The following is a 23,700-nucleotide window of genomic DNA, read 5'->3' as shown; positions in this document are numbered from 1 at the left end:
AGGACCCAGGTTTGGTTCCCTGTACCCACATGATGGCTCACAATCATCCCTAACTCCAGTTCCAGGAGATCCAATGCCTTCTTTTGACGTTCACTGGCACTAGGTACACATGTGGTATACAAATGTACACATAGGCAAAACACTCATACAATAAAAAAAATTAGTTTAAAAAAGCAAGAATGGCTGGGCATGGTGGCGCAACCCAGCACTCAGGAGGCAGAGGCAGGCGGATCTCTGTGAGTTTAAGGGCAACGTCATCTACAAAGTAGTTCCAGGAACTGTTACAGAGAGAAACCCTGTCCCAAACAACCAAACACCACCCCGTAACCCCCACCAAAAAAGAATGAAGTACTGACACACACACTATAGTATGGCTGATTAAAACTGTCAAAATTCAGCTAGGTGAAAGGAAACCAGTCATGAACAATCATACATTCTATGTTTCAATTTATACGGAATATTCCCCAAAGGAGTTAGGAAGTGTTCTTAACTTCTAAATGAATAGTATATAATTAAAAAAAAAATCCAAATTAGGCTAAACAGTAAGTTAAATAGAACCAGTAAAAAGTTGAACTAAAGTAATCACTCAACCATCCCTTAGCAAATTAATATCAATTTTAAAAGTAGTTTTTGCCAGGTGGCAGAAATACCTGCACTCTGGAGGCAGAGACAGGCAGAACTCTGAACTCAAGGTCACCCTAGTCTACAGAGCCAGTTTCAGGATAGCTAGGAATATACAAACAAAACATGTGCTGAATCCTCTCCACTTCCCAAAGCAGTTTTCTATCTTCAAACTACTTTTGTATAAAACATCCTAATAACTAACACAAAACTTATCAAAAGCACACCCATATCTCAGCTGAGTGATGTAGTGCATGATTTAATCACTCAGAGGAAGCAGTGGCAGGTGTTTAACAATAAAACTGACAAATTCTGATTCATAATTCAGACCAAATTTAGAGGCAAACATTACCTGCCATAGTTAAGAAAAACATCTCAATTTATTAACTCTATCAGTAACTTGATTGCTACCTCACTTATACAAAGAAATATATTGACAAATATGTTCCGATTTCCTTAGAATAAGTTAAGCTGAGACATCATGTACGTAGTATAAACTATATAAAATGTTTCAAGTATATCTTACGTTTTAAATAGGAAAAAACTATGAAACACATCTCATGTGTTATCTTCACTTATAGTTTTCCTTTGCTTTTCCTACTCCCATTTTCATTTCTATACAGGTTATTAAAAACTTGTTCCCCCTTGGGTCAGAGTGGTTGGAAAGATAACCCAGGATCTTATGCATTCTAAGATGTTCCTCTAGTGAGTTATAAGCACAATTCTACAGCTTTTATACTTTTATTTTAACTTGATGTATTTCATAGTTATAAAAGCAGTATTAATTAATAAGATAATAAGCAAACAAATCAAATAAGTACTTTAGGCCAAGTGTATGATTTCTTTTTGTTTTCATTCAATAATTATATTTATGATATTCATTAATAACATTAACTGTATTGATTTATTACATTTATGATACTATGTCCTGATGCTACTGTCCATTTGTGGGGCTTTTCCATCACACAAAACAGAGATTCTGTACTTAGGAAATCATTGCTCTATATTCCTTTCTTCTCTGTTTTGAGATAGTGTCTAATCTTTCTGTCTCTATGAATTTGTATATTCTATATATTTCATGTAATACAATTCTATAGTATTTGCTTTTTTTTTTTTAATGTAAAAACATTTGATGTACAACTGCAGGAGAAATAATACTCAGACAGCCTGAACATAAAAACTGGTTGTAATTTAAAAGTCCAGGGTTATTTTAACAGTAAAATATTTTCTCTGAGCCAGGTGGTGGTGGTGCATGCCTTTAATCCCAGCACTCAGGAGGCAGAGGCAGGTGGATTTCTATGAGTTTGAGGCCAGCCTGGGCTACAGAGTGAGTTTCAGGAAAGGCGCAAAGGTACACAGAGAAACCCTGTCTCAAAAAACGGAAAAAAAAAAAAATTTTTTTCTCTGTAGAAAATAGTACAAATGATAACATTTCCCAATAAGCCTTTTTAAGCCAAATGATAGCTGAATTATACATATAAATATTGATTAGATTCTGTGATACAGAAGGAACCTATCTTCATCAGTTCAGAGAGCTATGTTTTACTTTAGTTGTATTCATCTTTCCCTTCACTGTTTGATTTATGGCAGACATTTTTCTATAGGCTAATCCATAATCTAAAAAGTAGCCCTCCTATACACAAATGATAAAAGGGTTGAGAAAGAAATGAGAGAAACATCACCCTTTACAATAGCCACAAATAATATAAAATACCTTGGGGTAACACTAACTAAACAAGCGAAGGACCTGTATGACAAGAACTTTAAGTCTCTGAAGAAAGAAATTGAAGAAGTTATCAGAAAATGGAAAGATCTCCCATGCTCATGGATAGGTAGGATTAACATAGTAAAAATGGCAATCTTACCAAAAGCAATCTACAGATTCAATGCAATCCCCAACAAAATTCTAACACAACTCTTCACAGACTTGGAAAGAACAATACTCAACTTCATATGGAAAAACAAAAAACCTCAAGCTCTACTATAGAGCTACAGTAATAAAAACAGCATGGTACTGGTATAAAAACCAACATGCGGACCAATGTAATCCAACTGAAGACCCTGACATTAATCCACACACATATGAACAACTGATTTTGGACAAAGAAGCCAAAACTATACAATGGGAAAAAGAAAGTATCTTCAACAAATGGTGCTGGGATAACTGGATGTCAACATGTAAAAGATTACAAATAGATCCGTATCTGTCACCATGCACAAAACTCAAGTCCAAGTGGATCAAAGACCTCAACATAAATCCAGTTACACTGAATTTGATAGAAGAGAAAGTAGGAAGTACTCTTGAACGCATGGGCACAGGAGATCACTTCCTAAATATAACACCAGTAGCACAGACACTGAGAGCAACAGTTAATAAATGGACCTCTTGAAACTGAGAAGCTTTTGTAGGGCAAAAGACATGGTCAATAAGAAAAAAAGACAAGCCAGGCGGTGGTGGCGCACGCCTTTAATCCCAGCACTCGGGAGGCAGAGTCAGGCGGATCTCTGTGAGTTCGAGGCCAGCCTGGGCTACCAAGAGAGTTCCAGGAAAGGTGCAAAGCTACACAGAGAAACCCTGTCTCAAAAAATAAAAAAAAAGAGAAAAAAAAAAGAAAAGAAAAGAAAAAAAGACAGCCTACAGAATGGGAAAAGATCTTCACCAACCCCACATCTGACAGAGGACTGATCTCCAAAGTATATAAAGAACTCAAGAAACTAGACATCAAAATACTGAACAATCCAATTAAAACATGGGCTATAGAGCTAAACAGAGAATTCTCAAAAGAAGAATCTCAAATGGCTGAAAGATGTTTAAGGAAATGCTCAACATCCTTAGTCATCAGAGAAATGCAAAACAAAACGACTCTGAGATACCACCTTATACCTGTCAGAATGGCTATGATCAAAAACACTGAAGACAGCTTATGTTGGAGAGGATGTGGAGCAAGGGGGACACTCCTCCACTGTTGGTGGGAGTGCAAACTTGTACAAGCACTGTGAAAATCAGTATGGTGGTTTCTCAGAAAATTGGGAATCGATCTACCTCAAGACTTAGCCATACCACTCTTGGGCATATACCCAAGGAATGCTCAATCATACCACAAAGATACATGCTCAACTTTGTTCAGAGCAGAATTATTTGTAATAGCCAGAACCTGGAAACAACCTAGATGCCCGTCAACTGAAGAATGGAAAAATAAAATGTGGTACATATACACAATGGAGTACTACTCAGCAGAGAAAAACAATTACATCATGAAATTTTTAGGAAAATGGATGGAACTAGAAAATATCATCTTAAGTGAGGTAACCCAGACTCAGAACAAACATGGTATGAACTCACTCATAAGTGGATACTAGATATAAAGCAAAGGACAATCAGACTGCAACCCACAGATCCAGGGAGGCTACCTAGCAGGGGGGACCTTAGGAAGACTGTGGCTTATAATAAGTTTTTGTTTTACCCAATCATTGGGCAAGCTGTAGTGAAACATTTTTCTATTAGGGTAAGAATTTGTACTGTATCAAGTTGATCAAAGAAAATGCTGGCCGTACTTTCAGAAGGGGAGTGTCTGATTTCTACATGAGCCTTATAATTTTTTTTTTTTTTTTTAATTTTTTTCGAGACAGGGTTTCTCTGTGTAGTTTTGGTGCCTGTCCTGGATCTCTCTCTGTAGACCAGGCTGTCCTTGAACTCACAGAGATCCACCTGGCTCTGCCTCCCAATTGCTGGGATTAAAGGTGTGTACCACCACTGCCCGGGGAGCCTTATAAAATTTGTGGGGAGCTAGACTGAATATATATGAAACACATTGAGAAGCTTACCTTGTCCAATATGTAAAGATCTATATCAAGAAGTTGTTTTAAAATATAAAACAAACTAGCCTATCATTTCTGGTAATTTTACAGATTTATATCTAAAAAGAATGTTACTTACATGTCCTGCATATTGTCCGAATTTCTTCCTTAGCCCAACAGCCAGGCCAGTAAGACATTTTGCTGCCAAAGCTACCAACATGACATTGGTGTCCTTTCCAACAACCTGTAAGATAAAATGAAAGAAAATAGTCATAACCCTGTTGAAAGGAGTACTGGAAATGAACTGTATCTTCAAAAGAATTCTTGAAAGCTATTATGTCAACAGATAATCAGTTTTCTTACAAAGGAGGAAAACCTTAATCCTCCTTGATAATAATGAATTTATATGTCTCCACTATGTGGTAATTTTTCTGTTTTGTTTCTTTTTTCTTTTTTTTTTTTCTTTTTTGAAGAGAAGGGAAAAGGAAGAGAAGGAAAGAAAAGAAGAGGGGAGGAGAGGGAAGGGGAGGAGAGGAGAGGAGAAAAAAAAGAGAGATAGACACACTGACTGGGGATATAGCTCAGAGGTAAAGTGCTTTCCTAGCATATGCTGAGGCCCTGGTATTAAACAACAGCATCACAAAACAAAAATATATGTTCATAACTAGACATAGTGGCTCAGACAGACAATCAATATATTTTTAGGGCCAGGCGGTGGTGGCACATGCCTTTAATCCCAGCAATCGGGAAGCAGGGCCAGGTGGATCTCTGTGAGTTCAGAGCCAGCCTGGTCTACGGAGCGAGATCCAGGACAGGCACCAAAAGTACACAGAGAAACTCTGTCTTGAAAAAGTGTGTGTGTGTGTGTGTGTGTGTGTGTGTGTATTAAATTTTAGTACTCAGGAGGCTAAGGCAAGAGGATCACCATGAGTGTGAAGCCAGCCTGGACTACATGATCAGTTCCAGTGTAGCTTGGGCTACAGAGACACCTTATTTTAAAAATAAAATAACCTTATTTTGTGTATGTGGGAGGGGGTGGGGGAGGGAGTGACTTTGTTTTTAGAAATACCATAAGGAATTTCAAAATGAGTAATTCTTCCCATTTACATGAAAGAAAAAGGGAAATGTAGTAGGATTACTTGATTTAGGAAGGATAAAGAAAAAGAATTATCAACGGAGGGAAGAGGAATAAGTGTGCATCTTACGCTTCTATTTTATCACTCCTCTATTTTTTGCTATGTCATTGTGAAGTTAACATAATATGCATTCAAATTTGTCTATTTGTAGGTGCACATAAAATCAACTATAAATATTTAAATGTCATAAATATTGTAACAGCAACTTTATTTTCATTTGTTTGCAGCCTTTGACTACTCTCTCTATTTCCTTCATCTGAAGAAGGAAAGGGTTTTGGTTTTTTGTCTCAAAAAAGCCATGTAGTTCTCTGGCTGTCCTGGAACTCACTATGTATAGATCAGGCTGGCCTCAAACTCACAGAGATCTGCCTGCCTCTGTCTCCCAAGTGCTGAGATTAAAGGTGTGTGCACCACACCCAGCAAGGAAAGTAGTTTTTACTGCTACCTAGGCCTCTCACAAATTTTTCCATGTCTACTCAAATTCAAACTCACAGGATGGGGCTGTAGCTCAGTGGTACAGCATACTTAACAAGACTCAGAGTTTGATGCCCAAAAGTACCAAAAGGAAAGAGTGAGTGAGTGAGTGAGAGAGAGAGAGAGAGAGAGAGAGAGAGAGAAATATTCAATCTCATTTTCCTTTCTCAGTGCCTTCTACCTCTCTTTCCCATTCTTTCTTCCTAGGATTTAGGTCTGTTGAACTGGTCTTTTCAGCACAGGCAATTCCCTTTTAATTAATCTGAGTTGGTGGCTCTTCAAGACAAGAATCTGATAACTGGGTACTGTGGTTTAAGCCTTTAATCCCACCACTGTCGAGGCAGACAGGCAGGTGGATCTATGTTGAGTTCAGTCCAGCCTGGTCAACATAACAAGCTCCAGGACAGCCAACGTTACATAGTGAGACCCTGTCTCCTGAACAACCACCAACAAAAATCAATTAATGAGATGTTTTTACGAGAAACAGGTTATCACGAGGAGTTCCCCACATTTTGCTTGGCATTCTGATACAGTATAGTCTGGTATCATTCACTACATAACAAAATACTTCATACTTAGTATTTGCATAATTAAATATATCTTAATTAAACAGCTCACCTTAAAAAATTATAGAACTATAAAACTTGGCTCTATATCAGCAAGATCCTATTTTCTTTGCTATTTAATAGAAGCTAACAATGCCATATTAAATTCAAAGTGTTAAGATAAAACCAATTTCTGTAACACAGGACAGTAAGATTTTTAAATTCTTAAAAAAAAATATAGAAGATTCTGACTGAAATATTATCACTTATGCTCCTTAAATGGCAATAGTTTTGTGATTTAAAAACAAAACAAAGCCGGGCGGTGGTGGCGCAACGCCTTTAATCCCAGCACTCGGGAGGCAGAGCCAGGCAGATCTCTGTGAGTTCGAGGCCAGCCTGGGCTACCAAGTGAGTTCCAGGAAAGGCGCAAAGCTACACAGAGAAACCCTGTCTCAAAAAAAAACAAAAAAACAAAAAACAAAAACAAAAAAACAAAAAACAAAAACAAAAACAAAACACAACAAAACCCCACTGAATTACTAATGGAGAATTTCGGGGGCCAGTTTGTTAAGATACCAGTGCTGAAGCTCCTCCCATTACCTTCTTTAAGGCTTTGACTAAATCTGCATAATCGCCTGCTTCCAGTTTGGGTTTTTTCACTAGTACTTCTACAGCCTCCAGGGCTTCTTTTCTCTCTTGCCACTTTTTTGCTTCCTGAAAAGAGAATATAAATCAATGTAGAACACTAAAAAGAATAGAATAAATTCCATTTCTTATACTCAACCAATTTAAAGACCTGAATTTTTTTTGTTGTTTGTTTCAGAAACATTTTCTCAAGTCAGCTAAAAAACCAAACTGCAAACATAGTTAAATGAGGACTATTTGCTCATAGAAGTTTTAGTCATATAAAATGTATTTTTATAGCCCGAACATAAAAAGAATGCCATGTTTTTCCATTTGGTTTCTTGTTAAATAGATATTAAACAGAAAACAATCATTTCTAGTCCATCTCACAGCAGTACAATTATAGAAAAGGAATCTCTATCTCACAAAATTTAAAAGGCAAAAGAAAAACAATCATAGAACCAGCAACCTATACTGCTGACCTGGTGTATTAGTTTTTTGCTTTTGAGCATGTTGGTCTATCTCTTTTACATCTATTAAAGAGAATATGCTTCACTAGAGACCAAATAATCACTGAACAAGTTGAATGCCCACTATTTGAAAGAACATGGGACACACAGAAGATTACAAACTTACTATCTTGTAATAGGTATAATCCACTTCAATTCAATTTGTCAGATATTTGCTAATCAAAATTAGTAGAAGCTGGTTTGGGAGGAAGATGTAAGAGGATCAAAAGTCAGCCTGAGCCACATAGTGGGATCTTATCTACTAAAACAAATGTTATAAAGCGGAAAAAAATTTTTTTTTCCTTTTCCTTTCTCCAGACAGTCTGGTTAGCTTAAACCTGCAATCCTACTTGAGTTTTTCCAGTGCTGGAATTATAGACATGTGCCTTCACACCCAGCTGACTCAGAGGACTTAATGAAGTTTAAATAGTGAGATGTGATCCCTAAAAAGATGATGCTTAGTGTGAGACCTATTAGATAAATATTGAGAGAAAAACATTATAAAACGAAAGAACCGTACAGGTTAAGTTTGATTGTTATAAATAAACCAGTGATCTATATGTTACCAGGAAAAATACAGCATGTCTGAAATAGAAAACGACAATGATTAGCTATGTGGGTGAAAGGTAAAATTTGAGGTTGCAAGGTGCCAGACAGGAGAAAGAATGGCTATAGGATCATTTCAGACATCATCTTAAGACTCATGGAAGCCACTGAAGAATTTAGATTACATTTCAATATGGGAAATTTTCCTCTTTTCAAAAATGATACCTCTAATTACATTATAAAATTCAATTGAGCGGAGACAGGAGCAAATGGTAGTGACGAAGGTAGGACTGTGTCTCTCATTTAAATGAGGATACTTTTGTCTCTCTTGGACATCTAGCAATGTATGGAGACATTGATTGCCATGAATTTAGAGGATGGTATTACTGACTCTAATGATGTCTAGTGGGTAAAAGCCACATATGCTTCTAAACATCCTACAATGCATAAGATAGGCCCACCAAGACAGTTTTCTGAAACACAAACAAAGTCACAACATCTTGGTCAAAGGTGACTTTGAACTTGGAGTCACTTCTCTCTTTCCACTCAGACTTGGGAGCAAACACCTCTGTGTGTTGAGTCATCCATTCATCCAAAAAGAGATGAACATAGGAGATACTTAAAGATGAAACCATAGAATAAATGAGGAAAAAGGTGAAAACGTTCTGATTTCTGGTAAAACATGTTGTTTTGTTTTTAAATGCCATAATATGATTGCATATAGAAAATAGTAAGGGAAGGAAAAAAAAGAAGCAACTAAGTTGCTCTGCTAGGAAGATATGAGGGGAGAGGGGAGGTATACCAAGCAAGGGCTCAGCAGAACATTTTCTAATTTTATCTAAGTTATTATTTAAAATAAAATAAAGCAGCTTAACCATTACTTACAATTTTGTCATAAAAGTCTTTGGGAAGTTTGGAAAGGATCTCTACTGCTTCCAAAAGCTCATAAGCATCTATCTGTGGTACCTCATCACCATCATCACCACCTTTCAAAAGAAAAACAAAACAGACCTTAACATCCTTTTTTTTTTTTGAGCCGGGGAAATGATCAGTGGCCACAGCAACTGCTGTATCAACTGGATGACCTGAGCCAGACTCAGCTGTGCAGGCGTCTGCGATCTTAGCACCGACATGGAGACGGAAGGCTGAGACACGAGAAGCTCATGGGCCACTTGCCTGGCTGGAGAGACTAAGCCTTAAAACCCGGTGGGCTGCTGGACAGATGGCTCAGCAGTTTAGAGTCCTTGCTGCTCTTGCAGAGGACCCAAGTTCAGTTCCCTACACCCCCCAGTCAGGATCTAACACCCATTTATGGTACCAACACACGTGGCATACACTTTCAGGGACAGACATACAGACAGACAGATACACACCCACACAGCTTAAACAAAAAATTAAAGTAATTTAAAAATAATAACTTAAAAAAAAAAGTAGAAAGGTGAGGACCAACTGAAGGTTGTCCTCTAGCTTCTATAAATGTACCTAGCCACCACACACACACACACACACACACACACACACACACACACACACACACACAAATAAAGCAGCTTTACTTACCAGTTATCATTTCATATTCCTGATAAAAGTTTTTAAAAATTTATCTTATACACATAGGTGTCTTGCCTAAATGTATATCTGTGTACTAAGTGCATACAGTGCCCAAGGAGGACAAAAGAGAGGGTTAGAGTCCCTGGAAATGAAACTACAAATGGCTGTGAGTCACATGGGGGTGGTGGGAATCAAACCTGGGTCCTCTAGAAGAGCAATAAATGCTCTTGATCACTGGCTTATCCATCTCCCCAGCTCCCAGGATGAAATTGTTATCAAAAAGAGACCAGAGTTACTTAGTACCACATATGACTCAGATTTTATTAAAAGCAGTTCTCTAAGATATGCCTAGTGGATATGATCTGTTGTGACAGCAATAATTCTCACTAATTTTTAGAGCAACTGTGTTTAAAACTGTCTTACCGCCCTCTGCATCTCCAGCAGATTGTTGCTGTTCCAATTTAGCTTCTAGTTCCTGTTGGGAACGCAGAAACCGACTTGGTTTAGGAGCACCTGTTGGCAGCTTGACCCATTCTTCTTCTAATTCTTTCAACTGCAAGCATTAACAGAGTATCTTAAAAATTTTTAAATTTATATCCCACTATTAGAGAACATAATGCTTGTACTTACTGACATATTGGGATTCACTTTCTTTTATGTGGTACTAATAGAGAAACCAGTAAAAGACAAATATAAACCGTATTTTGTAGCATAAGTCAAATCAACTGACTTTACCATACTAAGAATAAAATCCTTTTTTTTTTTTTTAAATTATCTTTTATGTGTATGAGTGTTTTGCCTTCATGAATGCAAGTACACTTCATGCGTGTCTGGTGCACAGTACAGAGGCCAGAAGTTCCCATGGAACTAGCATCACAGAGAGTTTTAAATAGCTATGTAGGGGCTACCTCTGCAAGAGCTGCAAATGCCCTTAACCTCTGAAACATCTCCTCAGCTTCCCAAATCCATTATTTTAAGATACTATCACTAGTTTATAAATTCAAATATGCTATATTATTAAAAAAGCTCCAAAAATAACTTTCATCCAAGCAAGTGAATCCTGCTATTCAACAGAATTATAAAGGAATCTTTTAAACTGATATAGATTTAATACTAGCAGGGCTGGGATACAGGGGATGGAGATGTTCCATAGACACAGAACAAAACAAAACCTAGTTCTGTCTAATATGTGCAAGACCCAGGACTTCCTCCTTAGCAGAGAGACAGAGAGATTGACAGTAATAGCAGAAAAGTCTATGCTCAGGAATTTAACATATTTAAATCTTAAAAATAAAAAATAATTATGTATAAGGATAGAATATCAACCATTACAAGTAGGAAATACATCTCTATGCAAATACACCTTATGCAAAAATGAAAGAAATCTGTGCCTTACCTGGACAGAATTTATATTTTGTAATGGGTGTCTCAGGGCATCTCGAATCCATCGATAAATCTCGACAGCAATCAGTTTGGCTTCATCCCGAACAGCCTTGTCTCGAGATTCAAATAGTTTTGGCAACACTTTAATAATTGGCTTAAGTAAGATGATTTTGGAACCAAATTCACTGTAAGTGAGAAATTGGGGGGAAAACTGTCAACATGCCATGTTTCATTGTATAGCTTCAAATCATATATTGCACCTAGTGTGTTGTCAAATGTCTTAAGTCCTAGAACTCAGGAGGCAGAAAAAGGAGGATCTCTGTGAGTTTAAGGCCAACCTGGTCTATATAATGAGTTCAAAGACAGCCAGGGCTATATAAAGAGATCCTGTCTTAAAAAAACCAAATCAATCATATATTAATAGGTTAAATTTCCTAAACAAATGGGATTCACAACCATCTATCTCTCTCTCTATCTATCCATATCCACATATACACACATATTTAGCTATCATTCTAGTGTCTAGAGCCCAAAATAATATTAACATTTTAAAATGAATTTTCTAATAACCAAAGAAAAATTTACTCAACTCGACAGATTGAGTTATGGCAACAAATATTTCATTCTTGATTTTTCAACTACCATAATGTACCTCTGTGGTGGTTTGAATGAGAATGGCTCTACAGAAAGTGTGTCACTGGGGGCCCCCTCCCCCAAATCTTTCTCCATGCTTGCCTTGCTCCCCACCATGATGACAATGGACTCACCATATAAATATATATAACACTATAAGTAAGCCCCCATTTAATGTTTTCTTTTAGAAGTTGACTTAGTAGGGTGTCTCTTCAAAAAAGCAAAGTAACTAAGACAACCTCTTTTCAATTTAACTCTTTAATTCAATTTTCCCCCCAATGGGAAAACCTCTGCATTGTGACTTTATTTTGTAAGATAGCATATTTAACCTACTGTAAGCTCCTAATTGACCAATATTAGTGTTGAGATTGAGTGTTGCTATATAGCCCAGGCTAGCCTCAAACGCATGATCGATGATCAGAGACATATACCAACATACTCAGTTCTAGTATTAGCTTTCTGGGTTTTTGTCTTGTTTTGTTTTGAAAACAGGGTTTCTCTGTGTAGCCCTGGCTGTTCTGGAACTTATCTGTAGACCAGGCTGGCCCTGAACTCACAGAGATCTGCCTGCCTCTGCTTCCCAAGCGCTGGGATTAAAGGCGTATGCCACTACCACCACCCGGCCTGATCTTATTTTTTTTTTTTTTTTTTTTTTGGTTTTTCGAGACAGGGTTTCTCTGTGTAGCTTTGCGCCTTTCCTGGAACTCACTTGGTAGCCCAGGCTGGCCTTGAACTCACAGAGATCCGCCTGGCTCTGCCTCCCGAGTGCTGGGATTAAAGGCGTGCGCCACCACTGCCCGGCCCCTGATCTTATTTTTAACATTCATGAATAGCAAATTTGGGAACAGGAAGGATTCAGTTATAGATGAAGTTATAAAATACTGAATTTCAGAATGAGTAGTAGGATTCAAATATATTTGGGGCCTTTCATTCTTTTAGTTTTTAAGAAAGGGTCTCTCGAAAGCCCATGGCACTTTTGGTGATTCTTCTGTTGCAGTATCCTGAGTGCTAGAACTTCACATGATAGTACTTACTATAACTAGTTAAAATATACTATTAACTCATGTGTGTAATTTATCTCACTTGCACAAATGTAACAAAATTGCTCAACCATAGCTAATACAGCATACTACAGATTGAATTGCGAAATTCTTCTCCCAGAAAGTGATTTTCAACAAGGCATCTGGGTACATTATGTAGCTATTATAACATGAAAATAAACTAAATCTCTCAGATTTCCTCTAAAATGGACTTTATATACCAAGTGTGGTGGCTTATACCTGTAATCATATGTTAACAGGAAGATCAAGAATCTGAGGCCAGTTTGGGCTATATAGAAATTCCTAGGCCAGTTTCAAAATGGAGAACAAAACAAACAAAATCATTCTTTCAGATTTATTTTATTTTTATGTGTATGAGTGTTTTGTCTGCATGTAAAATTTGTACCATGTGAGTGTCTAGTGCCTGAAGATGTCACAAAAGAGGATCAGATTCCCTAGAACTGGAATTATGGATAGCTGTCAGACACCATGTGGGTGCACTGAACCTGTCTTCTGCAAGAGGACCAAGTTCTTTTCACCATTGAGCCATTTCTCCAGCCCCAAACCCACAAACAAACAAACACACACAGCCATTTTATATTATTAGAAAAGGACATTTTTATCTTGGTTTAGCTGACCTACAAGACTAAAGGACAAATGAGAAATTATAGTGCTCTTAAATCATTTTGTTTGAGAATTATTTAACTTGGTGCCTGAAGAACCTAATACTCAGGATATCTGATGTATTCCTATAGGACAGACAATGGTAGGTAGATGCTTCCTTACATTACTACTTTTGGGATGGGAATGTATTGCAGTGGTAAAATACTTGTCTAATATGTGAAGTCCTGGGTGCAATTCTCAGTACCACTGGGAAACAAACAAACAAAAGAAATACACCATAATGGGTTCATTTAATACTTCTTTGTGTCTCTATCACCACTTATTTTTAAAAGATAGAATAAAAGAGATGAAGCAAGTCCACATGGAAAATAGATACATGAACAAAACAAAAATCTAATTTTGATAGTAAACATTATAGAAAAAAGTTAGGTATCTTAGCACACACCTGTAATTTTAGAACTTGAGAGGTAGTAGGAGGAGGATCAGGAGTTCATGGTTATCCTCAGCTACATAGTAAGTTTCAGGCAAGCAGGAGCTACCTGAGTCCTTGATCAAAACACTAAAAAACGAATGAATGAATGAATGGATGGAAGTTTAAAAGTTAAAAAAAGCCTCTATAAGTCTGTTGTAGGAATGACAGAATGTTTTTTGCCTCCTAAAGCTGTCACTAATGATATCTTTTAGGAGGCTATGGCACCTAGAATTCAGTTTAGCCTCCAAGTTCTAAAGAGCTACCCTCACATTCTGAAATGCCTTAGGAAGAAGACAATTATAAATGTAGACTACAGATCACATCAATAAGGACAATGCTAGGGGTATGCTTTTCTAGGATATGGGAGTTCCCAGATTTTTTTCCCTAGACACTGAAAATAATAATCACTATACAGACAACACAGATAATGACTTTATAAAGATGATAAATGTAATATATTCTTTCCTATCTTTATTCTCCTAGTCAGTTTAAAGATAAAATTAATATAGTATATAATAGACTATAAAGAATTTCTTAATTTAAAGGCAGAAAATTGCAGTATGATATACATAGTATACATACATACATGCAGACAAAACACATAAAAAATTAGAATAATACATCTACTGGTACAAACAGAGTCTGTAAATTCATTAAATTTCTTTTTCTATCTATCTCTCTATCTTTTTTTTTTTTGAAAGAAAGAACATTTTATTGAGCACACAATTGAGGGCAGGCTGGTAATATCTAGAGTAGTGCTTGTGGCCTAATTTGATAAATTTCTAAAATGGCAAAATTGAGACAATTATTTACTATCTATAAAGACACAAGATGCCAGGTATGGTGGCTTATGCTTGTTATCTTGGCACTTCAAAGACAGAGGTAGAAGAAATGCCATGAGTCAAAGCCAGCTTGGGCTACAGGGTTTTTGAGACCCTGTCTCAAAGATAAAACAAACCCAAGGGAAAAACTCCACACGCCTACTATACCATAAAAGAGTAGAAATAAAGAAACATTGACTGGGACAGCAAGGTGGATCAGTGGGTGTAAAGCACTTGCCTGACCTGAGAACTGACTCCTAAAGTTGTCCCCTGGCACTCGAGCACGGCACTCCTGGTCATGCATCATATACACATGCAGTAATAAATAAAATTTAATTTAAAAAAGGAAACTTTTTTATCACACAAAAATCTAGATAAAAGTAAAATTTTGTAAAAGAATATTAGAAATTAGGCAAAAAGAGAACATAAATCAAGGATAGCTTAACAAAATTCAAGAATGCCGACACTTTCACATAAAATAAACATGTTAAGGCAACACTGTCTCCAAGATGTGAGTCATAAATCAAATTACAAGAGTTGCAAAGGAATGATCTTCATCCTAAGATTTCGTTAGTGCTGCTGTGTTCTGTAGCTAACACTGGACACGAATGGGAGACAGAGCTGACTGAAGAACTGCTTGGATTTGGGATGTTACTAAGTGGCAGAATGTCTGCGCTCCCACTGAAGAGGATGACCCAGAGTTTACTTAATCAGAATTACTGATTTACCAAAGTCAGAGCTTCCACTAAATCTTAGCCACTTGTCTCTGAAAGGGCAGTGCATGTATAAAGAACTTCAGTGTTGAGTAAGAATTCTAGGACTGAACACAGCAGATACCAAAAAGGCCTCAAACAAAGGTTTGCTCCAGCCAAACAACTATGTCTTTATAGCTAACATAAGTCTATTGTTGAAGCTAGCAAAAGAAAACTGCTTACATATATTAGGAATGCTTTTCTTTTCTTTTCTTTTTTTTTTTTTCAATGGTTTTACGAGACAGGGTTTCTCTGTATAGCTTTGTGCCTTTCCTGGAACTTACTCTGTAGCCCAGGCTGGCCTCAAACTCACAGAGATCCGCCCGCCTCTGCCTCCTGAGTGCTGGGATTAAAGGTGTGAGCCACCACCGCCTGGCTTAGGAATGCTTTTCTACAAAAAAGCCAATTCTCAGATAGAAAAGAAATGTTCTCTGCTCACCTTCAGTAGGAAGGAATTTAAAGAAAATAACCAAACAACATGCTTGAAGGCTGAAATTACAAGTTCAACAATCTCCATTACTGTTTAAACCTGGAACTCAAATTCAGTCAGCATACTTCAAGAACTGAAACACAAAAGTCTTACCTTAAGGCTTTCCTCAGTGTCTCTGTACAGGCCACTATGATCTTGGGGTTCTTATTATCCAGACCCTTTAAGAGCTCTTCTTGTACAGACTCTCCTTTTTCAATCTCTATGTACATGAGGCAAATCTCTATGCCCAACTCCTTGGCTTTGGCTTTAGGTTGGTTGAAGACTTTACTTACAACACCTGATACAACTTCTCCCGTGGTTCTGTAAATGCCACACACAAGGATGTTTAAGTAAAAAGAGATAAACCCTAAACAATCCACAAAACACATGCTTCACTATAATTTCATTTTATAAGTATAGAAAATTCAAATAGGAAATTTTCCCTAAATATTCCTTGCAATCTTTTGTTTTGTTTTATTTTTATTTTTTGAGACAGGGTTTCTCTGTGTAACAACTCTTGCTGTCCTCAAACTCACAGAGATCCACTTACCTCTGCCTCCTGAATGATGGCATTAAGAGTGTGAGCCACAGCCAGGCAGTGGTGGCGCACTCCTTTAGTCCCAGCACTTGGAAGGTAGAGGCAGGCGGATCTCTGTGAGTTCAAGGCCAGCCTGGGCTACAGAGTGAGTTCTACCAGGAAAAGCTCCAAAGCTACACAGAGAAACCCTGTCTCAAAAAAACAAACAAACAAAAAAAAGTGTGAGCCAAGACTGCCAGCCATTCCTTGCAATCTTATGATGCAGAGGAAACTACATCTATCCTTGCTGACCTTCTTTAGAGTAATGTGTGCCTGTCTTATATGTGGGTATACAAACATACACTTTATAAAGCAGGATTAGAGAATGCTTTTTCAAATATTTAAGTTATTTTAGACATTTTTAGGACAAGAAAATTTATTCGTATGATGGGGGGAGGATTTATCTTTAATAAGGAAAGACTCCTCAACTTTTTAGTAGTAACTTTACTGCACTGAGCACCTTGTAAATTAAATAAAACCTGTAATTCTGGGAGCAAGAGGAACCAAATAGGTTAGGGCTATAAGGAGCATGTCAAAAAAGCAGTTTCTAATATGAAAAGAAAAATGCAACCATTTTATTAAGATTGGTTAGTTAACCAAACTGTCAAACTGATGATGTACACTAGCATAGTCTTTGAAGTAAACATATCTTTCTTGTATAATTAGAGGTCTCAACTATTTGTATATGGAAGTTCTTTCAAACAGATGACAAAGACTAGACTTAGAAAAATCAAGTTAATAAAGTACAGGAAAGTGAGTAAATGGAAACTTCCATCATCCATAGCTGAAGACAATTAGGCCAGGAAATAAAAATTAGAATTCACTACCCCAAGAGACAGAAGACCTTGGAGGAAAAAAAAAAAAAAATGGTAATTATAAGTTTGGGGTTTTTTAAAAATTTTTTTTATATTTATTTTTATTTTATGTGCATTGGTGTTTTGCCTGCATGTACATCTGTGTGAGGGTGTCAGATCTTGGAGTTTGTGAGCTGCCATTTGGGTGCTGGGAATTGAACTTGGGTCCTCTGGAAGAACAGTCAATGCTCTTAATCACTGAGGCATCTCTCTAGCCCAGTGATTCTAAGTTTTAAGAGAAGTTTTTCATAATGCCCAGTTGTCTTCAGTGAAGCTCTGACACTTCCTTTGCGATTACCTCACAGTAACTACTTTTAAAAGTTACTAAGGTTACTTTAGTTTTGAATAATTTTCACCTAAAAAGCTCAAGAGGACAAACAGGGCCAGCTAGATGGCTCAGCATGTAACGACATCTGTTGCCAAACCTGCAGACATCAGTTCAATCTTTGGGACTTATATAGAGAAAGAACTGACTCCCATAAGTTTCCTCTGATTCCCACATGTACCCAAACACATGGAGATAAACCTTTATTCTACTTCAGAGGTTTCATGTACCATTCAGACTAATTAAAGACAATGAAAGACTACCAGTATATTTTAAAACTATACTAGAGGCTCTATAAATATGCATACATTTATCTATATAGCACTAAACAGAGATGTTTACAGAATATTAGAAAAGAATGTACTTACTTCCCTGCAACATGGGCATTTTCAACATAGACAAGTGCGGCTTCCAGTCCTTTCAACTGAACCACTGCATTGGAATCAGTGACAAATTTTTTTATTAATCCTAAGTATTTGGACCATTCTGGGTTTTTTTCATCCTTTATTTTCTGGAAGATCTTCAGGGCCTCTTCATACCCACTTAATCTTGCTTTCCACAGCTAAAAGAAAATTAGCATTTTAAAACTAGGTTAATGATATTATTCAATAATAATCTGGAGAAGTAAAAGAATATTCCATGCTAGAAAATTTTGAACAAAATACCTCATAACAGGAAAAAAAAGAAAGGAGTTTAAGAAATTCACACAATTTTCAAAAAAAAAGAGTAGTCAATAAACGATTTTTTTTTCCCTTTTTTTTGAAACATGGTCTCTCTCTGGAACTCACTTTGTAGACCAACCAGGCTGTCCCTGAACTCGCAGAGATGCACTTGTCTCTGTCTCCCTAGCGATGGGATCAAAGGCGTGTGCCACCATGCCCAGCTTCAATAAACTTTAGAATGTTTTGCCAAGACTATCTAAAAATCCACAGCAGGGCCAAAGAAGTGGCTCAGTGAGTAAGGATACTTGCTGTGCAAGTCTGATGACCTTAGTTTAATTTCTGTGTTCATCTGAGAGAACTTTCTCAAAGTTGTCCCGACTTCCATATATGTGGTACAGACACACACATATATATATTTTTTAATTTAAAAATAAAATACAGCTGGGCGGTGGTGGTGGTGCATGCCTTTAATCTCAGCAATCGGCAGAGGCAGGAGGATCCCTGTGAATTCAAGGCCAGCCTGGTCTACAAAGTGAGTTCCAGGACAGCCAAGACTGTTTGTTACACAGAGAAACCTTGTCTTGAAAAACCAAATAAAAAAAATAAAATAAAATACAACTCTCAAGTTATTACCAATATTTCCCAATTTATATTCAAGTATTATTACTAATAGAAAGATATGATAACTGAAAGATCATAAATCACCATAATGGAACTGCCCACTTTCCAATATATGAGGTCTTATTTGTATAATGATTAGTTAGCTTTATACTATCAAATTGTAATCAGTAACTTGCTATTATTTAGTTACTGAATTTCAGACACCTCTATTGAGAATTTATATTACTATTAATTTACTTACTAGGTATTTTAATACATAAAAGCTAATACAACCTCAACCTATGTGGGGTTTACACTCCAGCAGTAGAGAAAGAAAACAACAATTTGTTATGGTTTGACTGGAATGTCTCTCCCAGGCTTGTGTGTTGACTACTAGGACTCCAGATAATAGAACTATTTTGGGAGGTTATGGAAACTTTAGTAGGTAGGGCCTAGCTGGAGGAAGTGTCACTGCAAGTTTATTCTGGGAGTGCTATGCCTTGACCTGGCCCCTTTGAATACTCTCATTTTCTGCTTTCTAACTGCTATGAGCTGAGAAGCTCCTCTACTCTATGTTCCTACTGCCATCATGCTCTGCCTAATTGAATGGGGCCAGGAACCACAGATTGATTCCTTTAAAAATAAGTTCTTTAGGTTGTTCTCTCAAGTGCTGGAGTCCTTTACAAGTAATACACAATCACACAAATAAACTTAAAATTAACACTGTTAAGTTCTACAAGAAGGGACATGGCAATATGAAAATGTATAGAATAAAAGCCTCATTTTGTCTTGGCATTAAAAAGTTTATCCAGGGCTAGGCAGTGGTTGGTGTATGCCTTTAATTCCAGTACTCGGGAGGCAGAGGCAGGTAAATCTCTGAGTTTGAGGCCAGCCTGGTCTACAGAGCAACATCTAAAACAGCCAGGGCTACACAGAGAAACTCTGTCTCAAAAAACAAAAACAAAACAAAATTTAGACAAGGTTTCCCTACATAGCCAAGGCTATCCTTGAACTGACAAACTTCTTGCTGCTACCTTTTCTTTCTTTTTTCTTTTTTTGAGACAGGGTCTTACCATTCAACGCTGGACGGCCTAGATCTCACTATCGACACCAGGCTAGCCTTGAACTCACAGAGATCCATTTGCCTCTGATGAGGTTAAAGGTCTGAGTCACCACGTGCAGCTATTGCCACTACTTTTCAAGTGCTGGGATTATATAAGCATGTTCAGCATTATTCCTAGGGCTAGGAATGTAGCTAAGTTGGTACAGTGCTTCCCTGGCACGCACAAAGCCCTGGATTCAATCCCCAGCACCACATAAAACCTGGAGCACTGGAGCATGCCTCTAATACCAGGCAAGGAGGATCAAAAACTCAAGGTTGTTTTCAACTACATACAGAGTATGAGGCAATTCTAGGCTACGTGAGATCTATCTTAAGAAGAAGGGAAAGAGAGAGAGAGACACAGAAAGAAAGAAAGAAAAAAGGAACATAGTATAAAATGAGTTAGTAAGGATTTGAAAGGGCCAGCTCATACAGGACTGATGAGATCAAATGAAAGATTCTGCTTATTCTCAGAACAATAACAGAAATGATTTGGGAGAATATAAGCAACAAGTTAGACTGTGGGACAACCAAATTTGCATTTTAGACACTAATAATCAATTAGGTATTTCTCCTCAATACTACATTAGATCAGAGAGAGAAATGATACAATATATGATTGGAAAACAGAAGATATATATTTGCTTAAATGTATTTTGAAACAGGTGTTATGTTCATAGAAAAGAACTTTTCTTTTTAAAGATTTATTTATTTTATGCATATGAGTGCTCTATCTGCATGTACAACTTTATGCCAGAAGAGGCCATCAGATCTCACTACGAATAATTATGAGCCACCATGTGGTTGCTGGGAACTGAACTCAGGACCTCTGGAAGAGCAGTCAGTGTTCTTAACTGCTGAGCCATCTTTCCAGCCCTCAGAAAAGAACTCTCCTAAGGACAGAAAATTACTTAACCTATTACAAGATGCTTTTAAGTATTTAGTTATTTTTAAAGATTTTTACTTTTATTATTTGTTTGTGTGTGTGTGTGTCTGTCTGTCTGTCTTGAGTATATAGGCACATGTGTATGCAGGTGTCGTGGAGGCCAGAAGATGGCATCAGATTCCATGGAGCTGGAGTTACAGTGATTGAGAGCCACCTGATATAGGTGTTAAGAACCAAACTCAGGTGCCGGGCGGTGGTGGTGCACGCCTTTAATCCCAGCACTTGGGAGGCAGAGCCAGGCAGATCTCTGTGAGTTCAAGACCAGCAAAAAAAACAAAAAAAAAAAAAAAAACAAAAAAAAAAAAACCCCAAAAAAAAAAAAAACCAGACTCAGGACTTCTGAAATCAGCAAGCTCTTTTAACCACCAAGCCATCTCTCTAACTCTGTTTTTAAGCATCTAAAAACAAAAGTAAAACCCTAAACTTTAATTAAAAGAACTGTTAAAAAAGTAAAATAGCCAGGCATAGTAGTACATGCCTTTAGTCCCAGCACTCAGGAGGTAGAGGCAGGTGTATCTCTGTGAGTTCGAGGCCAGCCTGGTCTATACAGTCAGTCAGTTCCAGACAGAAAGGGCTATGTAGAAAAATTGAATTAAAAAAAAAAAAAAAAAAAGGGAAAACAACTAACCTGTTCATTTTAAGTAGAAATTAGTAAGAAAGAAAATGGAATTCTCTATGAACTGGTAGACAGGCATGGTGAATCATACTTATAATTCAAGAATTCAGAAAACTGAGGCAGGAAGGCTGTCTCAGCTATAGCCAAATCTTATCTCTAAATTAAATAAATAAATGTAAATATAAATAAAAGAAACCACAGGTATAGTTAGGGAAAATGAAATAACTGAAAAAGATAACTGCTAATGATATGAATCAGAAATTATCTACTGAAGCTTAAAATTATCCATAATTAAAAGATGGCTAGCCTCAGAGGATAGATACTGGAATATACATTATATAAACCAGAGAATCTAAAAAATGCTAAACATCCAGGGCCAAACCAGACTGCAAATGCAAAAAGCAGTTTCCATAAAATAAACTATGCTAATGAAAAAGCTACCCAACTTACCACTTGTTTTTTTCTTCTAAGACAGGGTTTCTCCTTGTAGCCTTGGCTATCCTAGAGCTCACTCTATGGACCAAGCTGAACTCAAACTCTGAGATTCACTTGCCTCTGCCTGCCGAGTGCTGGAATTTAAGGTGTGTGCCACCACCACCCAGCATAACTTGCCACTTTTTAAAGATACACTTTTTTCCCTCTTCACTAATAATACACTTTTCTTTCTTTCCTTTTTTGAACTGTTTCCAAAGACCCATCACTCCTCCCCAATTTTTTTTTTTTTTTCCAATGACAGGGTTTCTCTGTGTATCCCTGGTTGCCCTGGAACTTACTCTGTAGACCATACTGGCCCTGAACTCAGATCTGAATGCCTCTGCTTCCTAGTGCTGGGATTAAAGGGAAATTTTTTTTATCAAGCTAGAGACACCTATTTTGTGTTTGTGGGGTGTGTGTATACGTGTGGTATACGGGGTGCTTGTGCAAGTAAGAGTACACATGTGCCAGGGTGTATGTGTGAAGATCACAAGACAACTTGTAGGAGTAGTTTCTTTCCTTCTACCCTGTTTGTGAAGCAGAGTCTCTCTTGTTTTTGCAGTGCATATTCCAGGCTAACTGGCCTGAGAGCTCCTGGAAGATTTCTCTCTCTCCATCTTCCATCTAACGGTCAGGTGCTGGAATTACAAATGCAAGTCACTGCACCCAGCCTTTTGCATGGATTTTGGGTTTAGAACTTAGGTCATCAGGCTGGAATACCAAGTGTTTTTATTTACTGAACCATCTCCCTGTTTTTCTAAGATAGGGTCATATAGCCAAGGCTGGCCTAGAATTTGCTATGTAACCAACCAAGACTGCCCTTAAACTCCTCATTCTCCAGCCTCAAACTCTCAAGTACTTAGGTAGGAGACTCCTATTTCTATTGAGAACTGCTGTTAGCAAAAGACCACGGGAGTATCTAGTTCAGAAGGTCAACCTATCAGAACTAAGAGTTCTGTTAGAGGAAACCATGACGAAAGGCGTTATGGAATTACTGCCTTTTGAATGAATTGGCTCTCTTGTTGTAAACTTCTTGTGCAATAACAGCTATGAGTCTCCCCATTTACCGTGCATTTCCATATTATGTGTACATGTGATCTCATGACTGCAACTCAATCTTATGGGCACAACTTTCTCTATACATTCAGGGTAATTGGATAACTTTCCCCAGCTGTGTTTATTTTTTGTTAACGTACATCTGACCAGGGCCATTCTCTGGACGAAAGTATTTCAGCAAAGATACCTTTTTATCCAAGGACAAATGCAGATAGATAAACATTAGCTCATCTCACCCACAAATAGAGAAAATAACCACTAGCAATTAAATCCTCAACTCCTTATCTTCACCCCAGTTATTTACACAAGACCCTAATTTAAGAGATTTACCACTCACATTCCTGGGATGATGTTTTAGCCACTTGCGAATTACTGAGTTAAGGTAGTTATTTCCCACTGACCAAAGGAGATTTCTGACAAGGCCAGGCAGATGATAGGTGTCAAGCTTCGTTTCTTGTGCAAATTAAGTTTTAATCCTCCTCAGCCAGGC

The 23,700-nt window shown here is 37.4% G+C and overlaps 1 protein-coding gene across 3 annotated transcripts in view; it reads right to left on the bottom strand.

The window, feature by feature from the left end:
* Ckap5 (cytoskeleton associated protein 5) overlaps positions 1-23,700 on the bottom strand; it is a 105,780-nt gene that overhangs the window by 53,931 nt on the left and 28,149 nt on the right. For all 3 annotated transcript variants that reach the window (XM_059260917.1, XM_059260918.1, XM_059260920.1), the window contains exons 3-9: positions 18,123-18,316; positions 16,113-16,319; positions 11,201-11,372; positions 10,228-10,357; positions 9,139-9,239; positions 7,175-7,288; positions 4,559-4,663 (exon numbers count right to left, since the gene is read on the bottom strand). In XM_059260917.1, the coding sequence (XP_059116900.1) occupies positions 4,559-4,663; positions 7,175-7,288; positions 9,139-9,239; positions 10,228-10,357; positions 11,201-11,372; positions 16,113-16,319; positions 18,123-18,316 (1,023 nt within the window). The remainder of the gene's footprint in view (positions 1-4,558; positions 4,664-7,174; positions 7,289-9,138; positions 9,240-10,227; positions 10,358-11,200; positions 11,373-16,112; positions 16,320-18,122; positions 18,317-23,700) is intronic.

This window comes from Peromyscus eremicus, chromosome 4 (genome assembly GCF_949786415.1).
Source record: "Peromyscus eremicus chromosome 4, PerEre_H2_v1, whole genome shotgun sequence".
Taxonomy (NCBI): Eukaryota; Metazoa; Chordata; class Mammalia; order Rodentia; family Cricetidae; genus Peromyscus; species Peromyscus eremicus.
The sequence above is the reverse complement of the archived record's forward strand: the minus strand, read 5'-3'. Positions and strand labels throughout refer to the sequence as shown.